Raw genomic sequence first — 15,985 nt, 5'->3', positions numbered from 1 at the left:
TGTTTAGGTTTTGAAAGATAAAAACAACCGACTGAAACTGATGGAGCAGAAAAAAACCCTGTAACCATAGCAACCGACAGTCGCCACCGCTAATCGCTAAAGAAGTTCAGCAACATTTAAACATGGCTGCTGCTGAGCGCTTCCTTGTTTACGCTGTAAAAAACGCTGTTTTGTATTTGTCAGATCCATGTTTGTTTTGAAACATGGTTTATTTGATCCTTTGATCTTTTATTTTATAAAACATCAGATTCTCAGAATTGTGGAAAACGCAGCGACACGCTAAAGATAAGCAACAACAGTTCAGGATTCTACAAATGATTCAAAAAACCCGACGGGTTGCAGAATTTATAAGAGGAAAAGTTGAACTACAAAGACAAACTGTTTGGAAAGCAGCCAATCAAGAAGCTCCATTTACTTTCCTTGGCACCGATTGGCTGAGATCTGAGATAAAGGAAACTGTAGATGCTAGCTTCTGCGGTTGAGCTAAGACGTTTGTATTGATGCGTTTTAAAGTATATTTGGTGTTTGAATATTAAGATATGCATTCACAAATACTTTTAGGTGGAATCTTTGGTATTTCAGTTCAAAGTGCATAGTAATATTTTATAGTAACATAGTAATGTTTTATTCTAAAATTTATTTTAGGTTTTGGTGAAAGTTATTTGCTGTCCCTCATAAACACTGAAGGTTCATTGTTTAATAAAATAAAATAACTGCAATCAAATGTACATAAAGGATATGAAAACTTTTACCAAATCTACTCCAAAAAAATGCAAAAAAGAAATATAATTTTTTTTATTATATCTTAACATTTCTTCTCAATAATTATTATAAAATGTACTTTAAAAATAATTTATTGGTTTGTTACTTCCTATTCTCATATTTTTGATTGGCTGCCAGTCAATTTATCAAGCTAGCATAGCTATCATAGCTATCATAGTTAGCATAGCTATCATAACTAGCATAGCTATCATAGCTAGGAAGCACAAAACAGGAAGAGACGCGTTCAGCAGCTGTTCTGACACATCTGCAAAAAATCTAAATGGCCGACTGAAATCAGAAAGTAGGAGTTAGCATTTATGCTAAAGTAATAGTAATAATAATCACTTAATAGTGAATTAAAGTAAGAAAAGGACATGGAAAGGTCTAGTCAACTCTTTATCTAAACAGTGAAGTAACACTTTTAAATAATGTATTTTTCTAAAAAAGGCCTAAATGTGCCTTTAGTTTCTGGTTTTGCTTTAAAGTTAAAATATTTTCCATATTGTATTTTGTGCTGCATCCTGTTGCGTCTCTCCGCTGACCTCATGGTGACGTTATCGTGTATCATCTGCCTCATGGCCTGCGGTCGGCTCTGGATTCAGTTTCATGGATGTGAAACCTTTTGAAATGTTTTATTCCTCTCATGCATAATAAAGAATAAAGGATGGTTCCCGCCAACCCGGTTCTGGTTCTGATGTGGTCGACGTCGTCCTGGTTCTGGGTTCAGGGAACACTTTGAAGATAATTTAGTTTTTTATCTTCAAACAGATGAGTCTGAGTGTTTTTACCGTCTTTGGGGAATTTTAACAGGAAGCTTGAAGGTTTATGTTGCAGCGTTTTCAGTCGGATGTTGTTAGCAGATTATTTCACTTGGAACATTTTTACATGTTACAAGTGAAATAATCTGCCAGTGAAATTAAAACTTTTCCATTTAAATAGTTTAAAACAATTTCTTGCTGAAAAGTTAGTTGTAAGTTTGTTTTGTCTTATTTCAAATGCACTAAGAGATTTGCACTAGAAACTAGACCAAAAATACTCTATGATTTTCTGCAGCACATCTTAGGTTTTACATTTAATCTGTATTTTTGCTTTTTTCGATAAATGATAAAAATGCTGTGATTTTAATTCTCATTTGAACCACGAGGTTTTAAATTAGTGTTTAAAATTTCTTAAACTGCTAATAATCATCAATTATGCAGAGAAAATGATGCTAAAGTTTCCAAATTCTGCCTCAGTCGTTATCCGATCATCTCTGTTACAGATCTGAGAGTAAAACCTGACTGTTGTACAGGCATGAAAGAAATCAGCTAATTTTAAAAAGAAAAACCTAAAATTTCCAAAATAATGAATTTTTGAATGTTGGAGGTCATGTTGAACTTTTTCATTATTTTGACAAAAAGAATCCCATCATACTGTAGCAGATCTTCCTTTAATCCTGGAAATGTTCTTCAGGTGATAAAAGGCCGACTTTGTAACCGTCTCTATGTAGTTCTGAAGGTTCAGGTCAAAGTTCATCACTACTCCCAGATTTCAGGCCTGATAATGAAATTAAATGATTCCACTTAAAATATGAACAAAATTGTGTTTCCTCTGGGAGTTTCTCTCTGCGTAAAGTTAAAAATGTCTCCATCAAGTGGTCGGTGGTGTGAATTGCAATCCGTCAGAATGACGGTTTTCTTCAGATTTTTCTGTCATTGTTTTAAAAAATCCAGTCAAAGTTGGAGATATCAGGAACAATCATCCAGTGATTAACTTTGTTTCTTTTTTTGAGTTTCATTGCGTAACTTTGAGTTTTTCCACCAAAGTGGCTCCGTAGATGGTTGTTTAAACCTAGAAATAATTTATTTTCTTTGTCCCGGTTTCTACTGAAACTCAGAACTGAAGGCAGATTATTGGTCCAGATTGTTGTATTTTCCAGATGTTGTTTCATTGATCTGATTTATAACCAGCCTGTTGGTTTAAACAGTGTCGTCGTCGTGGTTCCCGTTTTTCATATTTCTTTCTTTCTTCGTTTGAATCAATAATTCATCAGTGAACTGACAGTAAATGAATCTTCACCTGTTGAGTTAAATGATGGACTCATGAGCTGCGATTAAAAGACGACATCTGGTTTCTGTTCAGCAGATCTGAAGCTTTTTCTGTTTGAGAAGATCAGACAAAATATTCACACTTCAGAATATTAATAAGGAATAAATGAATAAATCATTAATGGAGAAATGCTGCACGGAGTAAAAGCTGGTGCGTTTGAGACATTTTTTTTTTTTTTTACACACTTCAGTGAAAATCAATTAAGCGTGCCCAACACTGGAAGTAACGTTTTCGTAATTAGCTAAAGCGCTAAACGAAAAATTAGCTTCCCTATTTGCTAAATTAGCCTAATAGCGGAAGTGTGCCCACCTCTGGTTTCTGCTCTCTAAGGTAAAATCAACAGCTGTAGCTTTGGGGACTGTAAACATGTCGTCACGATGAATCAAAATTCTTCTGACGATAAAAAGAAATTCATGAAAATGTTGAACAGTTTGAGAATTTTTCCATTTTAGCTCCATCTTTGTGGATAGATCACTGAACCTGGTGAAACAGATCCTTCCCCTCTGTCCTCCTACATCAAAGCTTTTATTAGCCGGTGTAATTTCTACGATTTTGTTTTTGCAGTGTCTCAGGCTCTCAGTCGGATATCGGGCTTCCTGTCGGCCGGTTTGTCCAGAGTTATTTTCGTCCTCGCATTATCCAAAGGGAATCGGGGCGTCCGCAGCTGACCGGGTTCAGCTGCTGAAAGAGTTATGAAGGAGTGAAAATGGAGCCATGTTGGAATATTTCACAGCTGATCTGGATTTTCTCCACCAGTTCGAACTGCTGAATCCGCTCTGCACCTGCAGGACGTGGTTTTAATTTTAACCTGGATATTTTTATCTAAGTATTTGTGCTATTTTTTCCTTTGCGCAGAGCAGAGAGTCATCTTTCTGGGAAGACCCTGTTGTGACCTCAGGACAACCGTCCTGTTCTCCAGCTTCAGTCAACACCTCAAACTGCACCTTAATAATCTGGATTATCTCTGAGTTCCAGATTTAAATCTGATATTTGGAGCAATTCAAATACAAACTTAACAATTAGCTCCAGACTAATTATTTGGATTGAAGCTAAATGTTTTGTTTACAAATTAAATAATTATCTAGATCAGAGCTAACTAAATATTTAGCTAGATTTGAGCTAAATATTTGTAGCTGTATAGTTAGCTTGCTAGCTAAATGTTTAGCTCTGGAATAAGCTACATGATTATGCAGCACGCAGCTAAATATTTAGCTAAATATATTCAAACTAAATATTTCACTTGCTAGCTTAATAGCTTTTTTTAAGCTTGCTAACTAAATATTTAGTTTGGAGCTAAATGTTTAACTTGCCAACTAAATAGTTAGCTTGATAATTAATCATCTTTTCCCTTATGAAAAAAATGCCAGAAATGAATCTCATGGATACTCCAGTCAGATTAAGCTACACATCTGTGGAGTATTTGTGTGAAACGCCGGGAGCCCGGTGAGAACCTCTGAGGTCCACTTGAAATCAGTCCACAGGACGGATGAGTCAGGAACTCTTGTTTATGTTTCACTTTAATACAAATGAGTCCAGTCTTAATTTATCCATCCAGCTGGGAACGATATTTCTCTGCTAGTCATAACTCAGAGCACCTTTGACCTCCACCAGTTGCCTTGTGGTTTTGTATTTTCGCTGGGACTGCCAGTAGCCGAGTGGAGACAGCATGATGCTTCAATAAGCCAACTGGACTTTCTCTGTCGTTTCAAACGGCAGAGGGAGAAGGAGGAAGCGCAAACTTTCACCAGCGTCTCTCAGCCACGATTTCTAATCCAGATAAAGACGGAAAGAGGAGCGGCTAAAGCAAAAGAGCAGCAGAGCTAGCTAACAGCTAATGGATTCATTCAGGGCATGGTACTGTGGACTATAACAACAAATTTTTAATTTAGCGCTTATGCTAACTTTGAAAACGTTTAGCACAGTTAGCTTCCCTTTTATACATGTTGGGGAGAATTCGACTTAAGAATTCTTGAAATAGTTAGAGTTTATATCCATGCTCTTATTTTGAAGTGGATGAAGTTTGTTTATGTAACAGTTCCACTTTAGCATTAGCTTATGCTAAGTAGCTTGTTGTTGTGTAGCACTTTAGTGGTAGGGGAACCAATGTTTATGATTTGTGCTTTTAGGATAGCGCTGCTAACTTTTTAGCTAGTGTTGCCCACCAATGGAAGATATAATTGGTAGTGAAGTTAGCACTATAGCATTAGCTTCCGCTCCATACTGTGTTGGTGTAGCACTTTAGCATTAGCTTAGTTAATGTTTATGATTAGTGCTTTTGAATAAATCAAAATTAGCACAGCTAATTTTTAGCTCAAATCCAAATTAGCAAGTCATTCATTCATAACTCCTTTATTTTCGCTCAAAGTTTAAACAAATAATTAAATTTCAAGTTTTTAATCAGAATTAATATTTAAACTTCAGCCATCTTGTAATAAAACCTACTTTGATGCAGCTGGAATTATAATGTTTGGTGCTGGAAAACGTTAAAAACACGTTGCAGATTGAAATCGTGAGGAGAAGTTCTGCAGGTCTACAGTGTTTCCTTCTGCCTTCCTGCTCATCAACGTTTAATCTTAGCTTGGAGTAAAAACGGACCGAGGCGGTTCTGACCCGGAACATGGCCACCGGAACAAATTCACAGTGACAGGTTCTTCCAATATTCATATCGTTCTGGATTCCTGTTTCTTCCTTCGGCCATCTGGTTCTGAGGCTTCGGGGACGAAGTGAACATCAGGAGCAGCGCTGTCCAAAGTGCGGCACAGGGGCCATTTGTGGCCCTTGGACAGATTTTCTGCGGCCCCCCAGCTGCAATTCAAAGAAGATACAAATTTTTCCAGTGGATGCAGAAGGAGAATTTTAATTTGTAATCAGGGGGAAAATTTGGAGAAACTTTTACTGAAAGCCAACTTTGCTGCTCCAAAATCAGCTTTTATTTATTTTATTAAACTCGGCTAAATATAACAAACGTTTGAATCAAAGTGACCAAAATCCTGTTCTGATTACTGGAAATAAATTTGAAAAGGAACTGAAAACTAGATGATTTTCTTTTAGTACAGCAAACATGTTAAATCTGCTACGACATGTTGGGGTTTTTGTAGAAAAGAAGAAGAAGAAGAAGAAGAAGAAGCACATTTCTGCCTAACAATTTGAGAGTAATAGAAATGTTCTACTAGTAAACGGATCCTGTGTGGGATCGGGCCAGTAAAGGGATCCTGTGTGGGATCGGGTCAGTAAGCGGATCCTGTGTGGGATCGGGCCAGTAAGCGGATCCTGTGTGGGATCGAGTCAGTAAAGGGATCCTGTGTGGGATCGGGTCAGTAAGCGGATCCTGTGTGGGATCGGGTCAGTAAGCGGATCCTGTGTGGGATCGGGTCAGTAAGCGGATCCTGTGTGGGATCGGATCAATAAAGGGATCCTGTGTGGAATCGGGTCAGTAAACAGATCCATGTGCGGCCCTCAGGACGCTGGCACGCTGCGCAGGGTGTGGGTCTGATGACTTGAATACTTTGGTATCTTTTTATTGTCTGCCTTTAAAGCTGGAAAACAATCGCCTCCCTCTGCTGCGTTTGTTGGGGAGAATCGGGTTCTTGTCGCGTTTTCCCACAGAATCACCACATTATTCCATTTTCTGCTCCCAGCCGTCAGTCGCTGCCCTGTCGGTCGTCTCCCATGCCCTGGACTCGCTCCATCCACTGCGACGCTGCACTGCAGTTTATAACAGAAACTGAAGGAATGTGAACTTATGTTATGGGAAATGTGCTCTCAGGACCGGCATGATCAGACCCGGGCCTCCGTACTGACGGTGGGAGTCTCCATTGGATCCGTGTTTACAGGCCGGAGCAGGAGAGCAGGAAGCTCAGCGGACAGGAACGTCTTCCTTCCTTCCAGGCAACAGAAACACATTTCCACTGTGTTGGTTTGTGAAAAACAAAACACAAAGAGTTGCTACAGCATCTAAAGCTCAGTTTAGCAAATGAAACATTTTAGCTACAAGTGATTTCATTGTTTTTCCTTCTGTTGCTGATTTTATTTAGATATTGATGCCTAAACTGAGGCAGAAATTCAGACTAAATACCTGATAAATGCAGGATTACATTTTTAGAGTTCTGCTCTTTCCTGAAGCTGGTCAGTTAGTCAGGCTGTCTGCTCCAGTAGAGCCCATAGTCAGCCGTTAGTAGTTTAACAGCAGAGTGATGGGTGCACTGTAAAAACTGACTGCCTCCGTTGGTTTAACAAACATATTTTATCTCGTAAATTCCACTTTATATGTAAGACAAAGAATTAGCTAGAAGATTTTTTTTTAATTACAAGAGTAAAGTCGAAATAATACGATAATAAAGTAATAATAATGTGAGAAGTTACGATATTACTGGAATAAAGTTGAAAAAATGAGGATAAAGTCGTAAAAATTAGCATATCCCTGAGTAGCTATTAGCATGACTCACATTACCTGCTAGTCTTTCTATTAGCTTGACTGATTAGCTTTTAGCCTGACTGATTGGTTGTTGAGTTGCTGTTAGACTCTTCATAGATATTAGCTTGACTCTGATTAGCTGCTAGCTTTACAATGAGCAATTTATGTTTTAGTAGCTATTAGCTTCAGCCTTATTTATATGACTGAACACTTTTTCTGTTGTTTTTTTCTACTGGGACCAAATGGAAGCTGTCGCAATATTATTATGCTTTTTTTAATTACTTGTCCCCTTACCCTAAGTCAGTGCTTCTCAATTCCAGTCCTCAGGCCCCCCTGCTCTGCATGCTTTAGATGTGCCTCTATACCAGAACAGCTGATTCAAATGATTGCATGACGTCTTCTGCAGCCACCAAGTTCTGCAGAATCCTGTTAATCACCCAAAGATTCAATCCAGGTGTGTGGCAGAAGGGAAACACCTAAAACATGTGTTTCCCTGAGAAACACTGCCCTAAGTGATAACTGTATTCACAAAGTTAAATCAATAATACTGTAAACTTCATGGAAATAGGCAGAACTTGGATTCCTTTCGCCATCCAGAGACGGTTGCTGGGTGCCTCCTGTGGGAGTAGCTGCTAGCTTTGCAGCTGCTAGCTAGTAATGGTGGGATAATGATAAGGATGGCAGGGATCTGGCAGCAGGTGAGAAGACGGCAGATGTTGTACAGGCCTTGGACAACGCTGTGCATGCGAGCAGATGTAACAGATGATGTCATCTCCTGTGTCTAGTCTACATGGTTAACCACCCAGGTGAAACTCTGAGCGACTCCAGATAAAACGGGCCACCCACAGTTCACGCGGCTCTCGCAGATCAATGATGGAGTTGTTGTTCTTCAGTGGAGGTCAGACTTTCATCTTTCATCTGCGGCTGGGGAATAAAAAGTTTGACATAGTGGAATAAAATAAAGATGTTCTGCTCAGATGAGACCATTGTTGTACTTTTTGCCCTCCGTACCAAAACCTACGTGGAGCAAAACAAACATCGTACCCTGAACTCACCACAGAGACATTTTAAGACATTTTTAATGCAACGCTGAATGAAATTTAAGACTTAAAAACTATGGGTCTAGCGAATATAAATATAGAAGTAGCTGCTAATTTATGCTGCTAGCTAGCATGTTAGCAGCTACTGAACAGTAGCTTCAACCGCCTCGAGTTACAGAACGCAACGAAGATGTTTGTACACGACACAAACTTTTACCTGATAGAAAAGTCCCACAACAACAACAACAAAACAGATTAATAGTCCTGAAACAACAATATTTAAGACCTGTGATTAACATACAGTACAGACCAAAAGTTTGGACTCACCTTCTAATTCAATGGGTTTTCTTTATTTTCATGACTATTTATAAGGCAAGAAATCCCACTTATTAACCTGACAGGGCACACCTATGAAGTGAAAACCATTTCAGGTGACTACCTGTTGAAGCTCATCAAGAAAATGCAGAGTGTGCAAAGCAGTAATCACAGCAAAAGGTTGCTACTTTGAAGAAACTAGAATATAAGGGCTATTTTCAGTTGTTTTACACTTTTTTGTTTAGTGCATATTTCCACATGTTGTTCATAGTTTTGATGCCTTCAGTGTGAATCTACAATGTCAATAGTCATGAAAATAAAGGAAACTCATTGAATTAAAAGGTGTGTCCAAACTTTTGGTCTGTACTGTATGTAAGGCCGACTATTTAAATTAATTTAAGAGGGTTTACACACTTCACTGTCCGGGAGACTTGATTTGATTGACCAAAATTGCAACATTTGTTCTATTTTCAGCTGTTGTTCCCCTCCTGACCTGGGGGGGCGCTGGACCAAGAACCAGATAAGATTAGATAAGATAAGATAAGATTTATTTGTCATTGTCATCAACAGATTACAACGAGATTGAGATTTGCTCGACTCGAGTTAAGATGCAGGTTATGTGTATATACATAATATACAAAGATAAAGAAATAAATAGTACAAAATGAGAAATAAATAGACATCAGAAGATGGTTGCAGCGCCTGGAGGTGTCGCAACAGAATTTACATTTATAACAAAGTGGTGTCAAGAGCAGAAGTTCTTATGCCTTTGAATTTAGTGCCATGATTGCCATCGGGTAAAAACTGTTTTTTATGCGATTTGTCCTGGTTTTTATTGCTCTGTATCTCTTGCCTGATGGCAGCAGCTGGAAGAGACCATGGCCAGGGTGTGAAGAGTCATTTAAAATGTCCAAAACTTTCTTGTGGAGCCTGGAAGTGTAAATCTGTTCCATAGTGGGGAGGGGGCAGCCTATGGTTCTCTCTGCTGCCCTAACAACCCTCTGGAGCGCCTTCTTGTCCGCAGATGTGCAACCACTGAAGGAAACGACACAAAAACCTCTTAAGAAGACACTGAGCACAACTTCCTTCTTCACGGGCAACAAGCAGTTAGTTTGTCTCTTAGTAGCTGTTATTTTGACCCCTAATAGCCACTAGCTGGACTCTGATTAGCTGCTAGATTTACTATGAGAAGCAGCTAACAGCTATGCTTGTATTTTGTAGCTTCTAATTAGCAAGTAGTTAGCGACTTTTATTAGCCGCTAGTTTTACTATGAGTTGTAAGCAGTTAGTAGCTTTTAGCTAAGCTCTGCTTAACTTAGCTTTACTCTTTAACAAAATTCAAGTAAATGTTCAAAGCTTATGTTCAGAGGGGTTGAACATAAGACGATGCTTTTTTTTTTTTTTAAATGAAAGACTTTCTAGTTTATCTGTGACGGAAAGCAAACGTCTGTTCATGGAGTCACCAGAGACTCTGGCTTCATCCTGACTGGTTTAACCAACAGAAAATAAAACTGAGCTGCATGAGAAAATAACTGTTTTGAAAAATGGATCTAATTTTATTAAATAAATTGACTTTAGGCCAATTAGAAGAACCGATCCGCAGCGTTTGCGTTGCCTTCTCTTGACGTCTGCTAGACGGGACTCAAACCAGGATTGGCCAAGAAACAGCTGGGGAACTTGGCAGAGGGGCGCTGTGTGTTTGTGAACATTTTTGTAGTGTATTTCCATTCATGCGTGACGGAGCAGCTGATCTTCTAATGGCTGTTTCCAATTTGCAGATCACATCTATGCTTTACAGCCTCCGTCCCTCCCTCCCTGCCGAAGAAAGGCTCTTGTAACGCCGCGCAGCGACCTGGAGGTCAGATCCATCTGCGATGCATTGTTGGACTAATAACCCCCCGCTGGCCTTCGCGTTTATTCTTCTGCGTTCGCCCTGCTGCAGCCAGAGAATTTAGATTTGTTAACCAAACAATGCAAATTGAAGGTTGCTTGCTGCCAAGAATTAAAGGTTCAGGAATCTCTGGTTGGCTTGTGTTGTTGGTTTCAGTAGAAACTGTTGTTATGTGGGGATGTAGCAGCAGATAGTCGTTGACAGTCTGGAGTCGTTTGAAATGAAAACCAGCTGGCGACCATCACGTCCATGCTTGGCCCCTCTATACATTGAACATGATATGGTGAGTGAGTGAACAAGGCCTCGCTCATAAAACCCAGCAGCAGATGTTCATCAGGTCACCGTGTTAAGATAGCAACAGCTAACACCAAACAATATCAGCAAAGTACTCATCTCTGCTCTTCAGGAGGTTTATATGTTTGTGCCGTATTGTTGGAGAAAAAAGTTGTATTAATTGTATATTTTATTCAGTTTCAGCAAACGTTCAACAAACGTCACTGAAGCAAATAGAACAAAAACCTCCAAAGAAGACCGAGTGCAACTTCCTACTTCACAAAATGCAAACAAAACTGGAGTCAGATTTTAGCAGTTGGAGGATTTCTCTTTTGCCTTAAACTAAACATATGCACTCAGGATGCAGATTTTCCACCATTTTGTTTTTTGTCTGCAGAGTGTGAGAGCTAATACTCTGCAATTTTAAAAAAAAGTGTTAAAATGTTTATTATTTGATTTGCTTACATTTCTTTTAAAGTTTTTATTATTTTTTCAGAATGAGGAAATTGTTTCCCCTTCATTCTGAACATTTATTAGCTTGTCTCTGATTAGCTGTTAGCTTGCCAATTAATGGATATTATTTTACCTTTGTGTAGCTTGACTCTACATAGAGTCAAGCTAATAGCTTTGATTGATTGATTAGCTAGTAGCTGGGTTCTGAATTAGTGTATTCTCGCTCTGAGTGGCTGTTTTCTTGAGTCTAAAAAGCTGTTAGCTTGTCATTGAGTTGCTCTTAGTTTGTTCATGACTTACTATTAGCTTAACCCTGATTAGCTGTTAGCTTGTTTCTGATTAGCTAATCTTCAATGAGCTTAACTTGTCTCTAAATCGCTGCTAGCCTGTCCCTGAGGAGCTGCTAGCTTGACTACAATTAGCTGTTAACTTCTCTCTGTTAAGCTGCTAGCTTTACTTGATTAGCTGTTAGCTTATGTCTGAATATTTACTACGAGTCCCTGGTAGTTTGTCTCTCAGTAGCGACAGTATGTCTGCATTTATGTGTTAGCTTTACGTTACCTTGATGCTTTTTCCTGCTTTTGGTCGTATTTAGTTGAATTTACACAGACTAGCCTGTAAAGTAGATGTTTCTGTTTGGATTCTGGCCCCTCTGCTGTGTTTCAGCCTTGGAGCCCCAGTTGGTGAAGCCAACCCTCCATAGCTCAGCCTTTAGAAGTGAAGGCCGTAAACACGCATGATTTACCGCGCCTGCCTCGTTTCAGGTTCGGCGACTGAAAGCTAATGATGTGTGGCTTTTTAAAAAGCAGCAGAGCAGCCAAAAATATGAGCTGTTTTCAGGAAGTATCCGTTGTTGTTTCTTCCTCCCTGGTGTCCCTTTGATTTCTCAACCCAATTTGCTGCAGGAGCTTCTTATTTTGAGTGACCCACACGATGCCTGCAGTTATTATCCAACAGTCTGACGCTTAGTTTCCTCAGATTACACTGTATGAATGTGCCTGTTCTTTCAATTATGACATGTTTTGTTTTTTGTTTTTGATCATGTAAATATTGATTTACGTTGTTTATTTTTTTGACATTTGTATTCCTCCTGGCTAAAGTTACATATATTTAAGTTTAGTCTGGGTAGAAGATCAGTGAAGCAGCTTTTCTGAGCTGGTTTTCATTGTTTGTTGTTTCCTGTTTCAGACCCGAAGCTGGTGAAACATCGTTACCTGACATGGCGGAGAGGAAATTAGACGGCTTCAGATGGAGCTGGAAGGTCGCACTCATTCTTCTGTGCAACCTAACAACAGTAAGACAACACAAAACATGATCTAGCAATGAGATGTTTTCCTGCTTTATCAACTCCAAAACCAGTTTGGTTTTGTTTGGGATCATTCTCGCCATGACAATGATCAGCTCAGACAGCTCGGTTTTGTCTAGTTTGACCAGAAAAATTAGACCATATGTGGCATATTTACCAAAGTTGGTGTAAAGTTAGCATGAGGGCTATCGCTAGCATGCTGATGGACAACAACGTACTCCATTAATTAGGCAAAACAACAGTGAGCAAGTAAAAATTGGCTAAAAGTCTAATTTTAGCGATGAAGCTAGCATTAGCTTGTGGGGAATCATGTTAGTTAACATAGACTAAAACAACTAACATGATAATATCTGTCATGCTAACATAACTGTATTCATTTGGTTTATGTTAACTTCATCATTCATATCAAAATTAGCTAAATGCTGTAGTAGCTATCAAGCTCATGTTAGCATGTTAGTCTATCACTAGCATGTTTGCTAACATAGAATAACTATTCAGCATGCAAACATCAATATATAAGCAAAAATTAGCTAACAGACTAATTCTCCAAATTAAGCTAATGTCAGCTGGTATCATGGTTGAATGGGGCACCATGCTAACATATAGTAGCACTAACTAGCATATGTATTATGCAAACAAAAGTAACTAACATAGATTAACTCAATTCTGTATGTTAAACTTAGCTTTTGTATACAAAATGGTTAAATGCTATTGTATCTATCAAGCTAACACTAGTTTGCAGGCTGTTGCTAGCATGCGGGCTATCACTAGCATGCTGACAAACGGAATAACTCCATTCAGTTTGTCAACAGCAGTGTATAAACAAAAAATAGTTGGAAGGCTAATTCTACCTATTAAGCTAATATTAGCTTATATGCTATTATGCTAACTAACATAAAATAATACTAACAACTTCAAACATGCTCAGAAAATTAAATAACATAGACTTACTCCATTTCAGTTAAATTTAGCTATCATATCAAAATGTGCTTATATACTATTGTAACTATCAAGCTAACGTTAGCATGCAGCTATCATGCAACAGTTCTCCATGTTGGATCTTCACTGGGTTTTTGAACTTTGACATTCCAGCTAAATGTTGTCCAACCCACTGAGCGCTGAAGAGTAGGTTCCTGTTACCGACCAGAGAGCGACTTCCAGCTGCACTCAGCCATCAGTAACTAGTGGCTAACAGAGTTTGGTCCGCTCAGACGCTCTAAACTCTCCAGTTTTGACACTGTGCGGATTATTTGTTTTGCTCATAACCTTGTGTTTTCAGTTCCTGGTGAGGGCCAGCATGGAAGTGAATGAAAGCCAGCAGCAGCATCCCAACAACGTCTACCACGACTTTGGGATCACCAGGAACAAGATCGTCACGGCGCAGTTCGAGTGCTACCAGAAGATCATGAAGGACAACACAAACGGCAGACATGGTAGCCTTCAGATTTCCCCTTACCTAGCAACCGAAGCAGAGCTCCAACACATTTGGTCAGCTGGTTTTACAACTGTACAATGGCTGCTGGAAAAGACAAGAACAGATTTTAGTTGTTGACTTGCCATCCAGGAAACACTTGCTGTATTCTTGTTGGTTGTGCAGGAGGCTCTACTAATGCCTTTCAAACATGTACGGTTGTATAATTGTAAACATTGAGTTGGAAGGGGCATGGCCAGCAGTAGCTTATTTAGATCTAAAGAGACAAGAGGTCCTAAAAAAGCTCAAATTAGGCAGAACTGAGCAGATTAAAATTTTAATTGTGTGCAGAAGATTTAATGAACGTTTTGTGTAGGCCATAGACAAATCCTCACCTGTCATAGAAAGTGTAATAGGTCACCCTTAACGTATCTACTGCTAACATCTTGGAGGTCAAGTCTTGTTGGGTCAGGGCTGTTTTGGCTGCAAAAGGTGATAATTTTATGTCTGATTGGTGGATTGTACTTTAAAAACTCGCCCATTAAAGCATCTCTGTGGTTTTAGAGCCCATGTGTAATCGGACCTGGGATGGATGGCTGTGCTGGGATGACACTCAACCCGGAGTCACGTCGGAGCAGCACTGCCCGGACTATTTCCAGGATTTTGATCCTTCTGGTGAGGAAAACAACAAACACTAAACATTTCTCAGTTTCCTTTATCATGTGGTGACAGTGGGAAGTAATCCTTCTCTTTTAACAGGAAAAAACATGTTTTTTAAATGTTTTTTGTCTTTCAGAAATGGTGACAAAGATTTGCACCAACAACGGTCAGTGGTTTGTTCATCCTGAGAGCAACCGGACGTGGACCAACTACACGCGCTGCAACGAACACACGAACGAAGGAATCGTGGTACATGACTTTACCAGAAAGGAATGACAAAATGGTGCTGAAAAGGTCACAAATTCAGACAGAACAACATTATTGTGGCTTGCAGCTCACAATATTTCCATGTTAAAATGGTAAAAAACATGTAAAAAAACAAAAAGCTTTTTAACAAACTGCAAGTACAAAGCAGTGGAAAGCCTGGTCTGTATTAGCAAGGAGCGCTAACGTCAAAAACTGCTATTTAAACTCATTCTGACTGAATTCACATACATGTAATTTCTGTTCCAGTTCAGACCGGCGTTGTTACTCTGACGCCCACTGACTTCAGCGCTCTGAGTATTTTTCCAAACATTTCTTTTGACAGAGTATCAGGGAGGTGTGCAGCTGTCCAGGTCTAATCTAACCAGCTGTGGTTTCTCAATGCCATCACTATAGCAACTCGATTATGTCACTATCTTTAGTTGACACTTTGCTAGCTAGCTTTGAGAAAACCCTGCCGGGCCTCCAGTAGGTTCACCAGCCGTGTTTAGTCGCTTTGATCAAACTCAAGTTTGCTTGTGTAGAAAATTCGGTTTGTTTGGTGAGTTGTGAGCGCTAATTGAACTCTGGTCCGATACAAACTTCAGTCTGGGTTCGGTTGAAGTGAACTCTTTAGTGGTTTGAATAAATATGTGAAAACCAAGCGGATTGGAGACCGCTCCAAAGGCAGAGGAGGACTACAGAGCAGGGAATGCTGGGTAAATACAACCAAAACAAACGTGCTAGCGTAGCGCTAGTGGGAGAAACGGCTCATGGTCTTTAACCAAAGACTAAAGAGAAATCCTCCAACAGCTAAAATCCTACACCACTTTATTTTTTGTTTCCGTTTTGAGAAGAAGGAAGTTGCGCTCAGTGTCTTCAGAGGTTTCTGTGTCGTTTCCTTTGGTGATTCTTGGTGCAGCGCCCCCATAGGCCAGGAGGGGAACAGGTTGGTTTGACTCACAGCAGAGAGAAAGAGAATCACAGCAGCTGGAGACGGAGCAGATGATGAAGTTTTGGTTCCAATTGAACCGAGTCTACTTGACTATCAGGTGTGAAAACGTCCAAAGCTGCTACATGGTGTGTCCTGCAACTGCTGCAACAAAAAGATTTCACCAAGTAGCAAAAA

At 39.4% G+C, this 15,985-nt stretch overlaps 1 protein-coding gene across 1 annotated transcript in view; it reads left to right on the top strand.

Moving 5' to 3' along the window:
• Positions 1-15,985, top strand: part of calcrla (calcitonin receptor-like a) — a 30,909-nt gene that overhangs the window by 1,738 nt on the left and 13,186 nt on the right. The window contains exons 2-5 of the mRNA XM_032568830.1: positions 12,425-12,530; positions 13,822-13,975; positions 14,518-14,628; positions 14,750-14,862. Coding sequence (XP_032424721.1) covers positions 12,456-12,530; positions 13,822-13,975; positions 14,518-14,628; positions 14,750-14,862 — 453 coding nt within the window. The 5' untranslated portion in view covers positions 12,425-12,455. The remainder of the gene's footprint in view (positions 1-12,424; positions 12,531-13,821; positions 13,976-14,517; positions 14,629-14,749; positions 14,863-15,985) is intronic.

This window comes from Xiphophorus hellerii, chromosome 7, assembly GCF_003331165.1.
Source record: "Xiphophorus hellerii strain 12219 chromosome 7, Xiphophorus_hellerii-4.1, whole genome shotgun sequence".
Lineage (NCBI taxonomy): Eukaryota > Metazoa > Chordata > Actinopteri > Cyprinodontiformes > Poeciliidae > Xiphophorus > Xiphophorus hellerii.
This window is presented reverse-complemented; position numbering and strand designations above follow the sequence as displayed.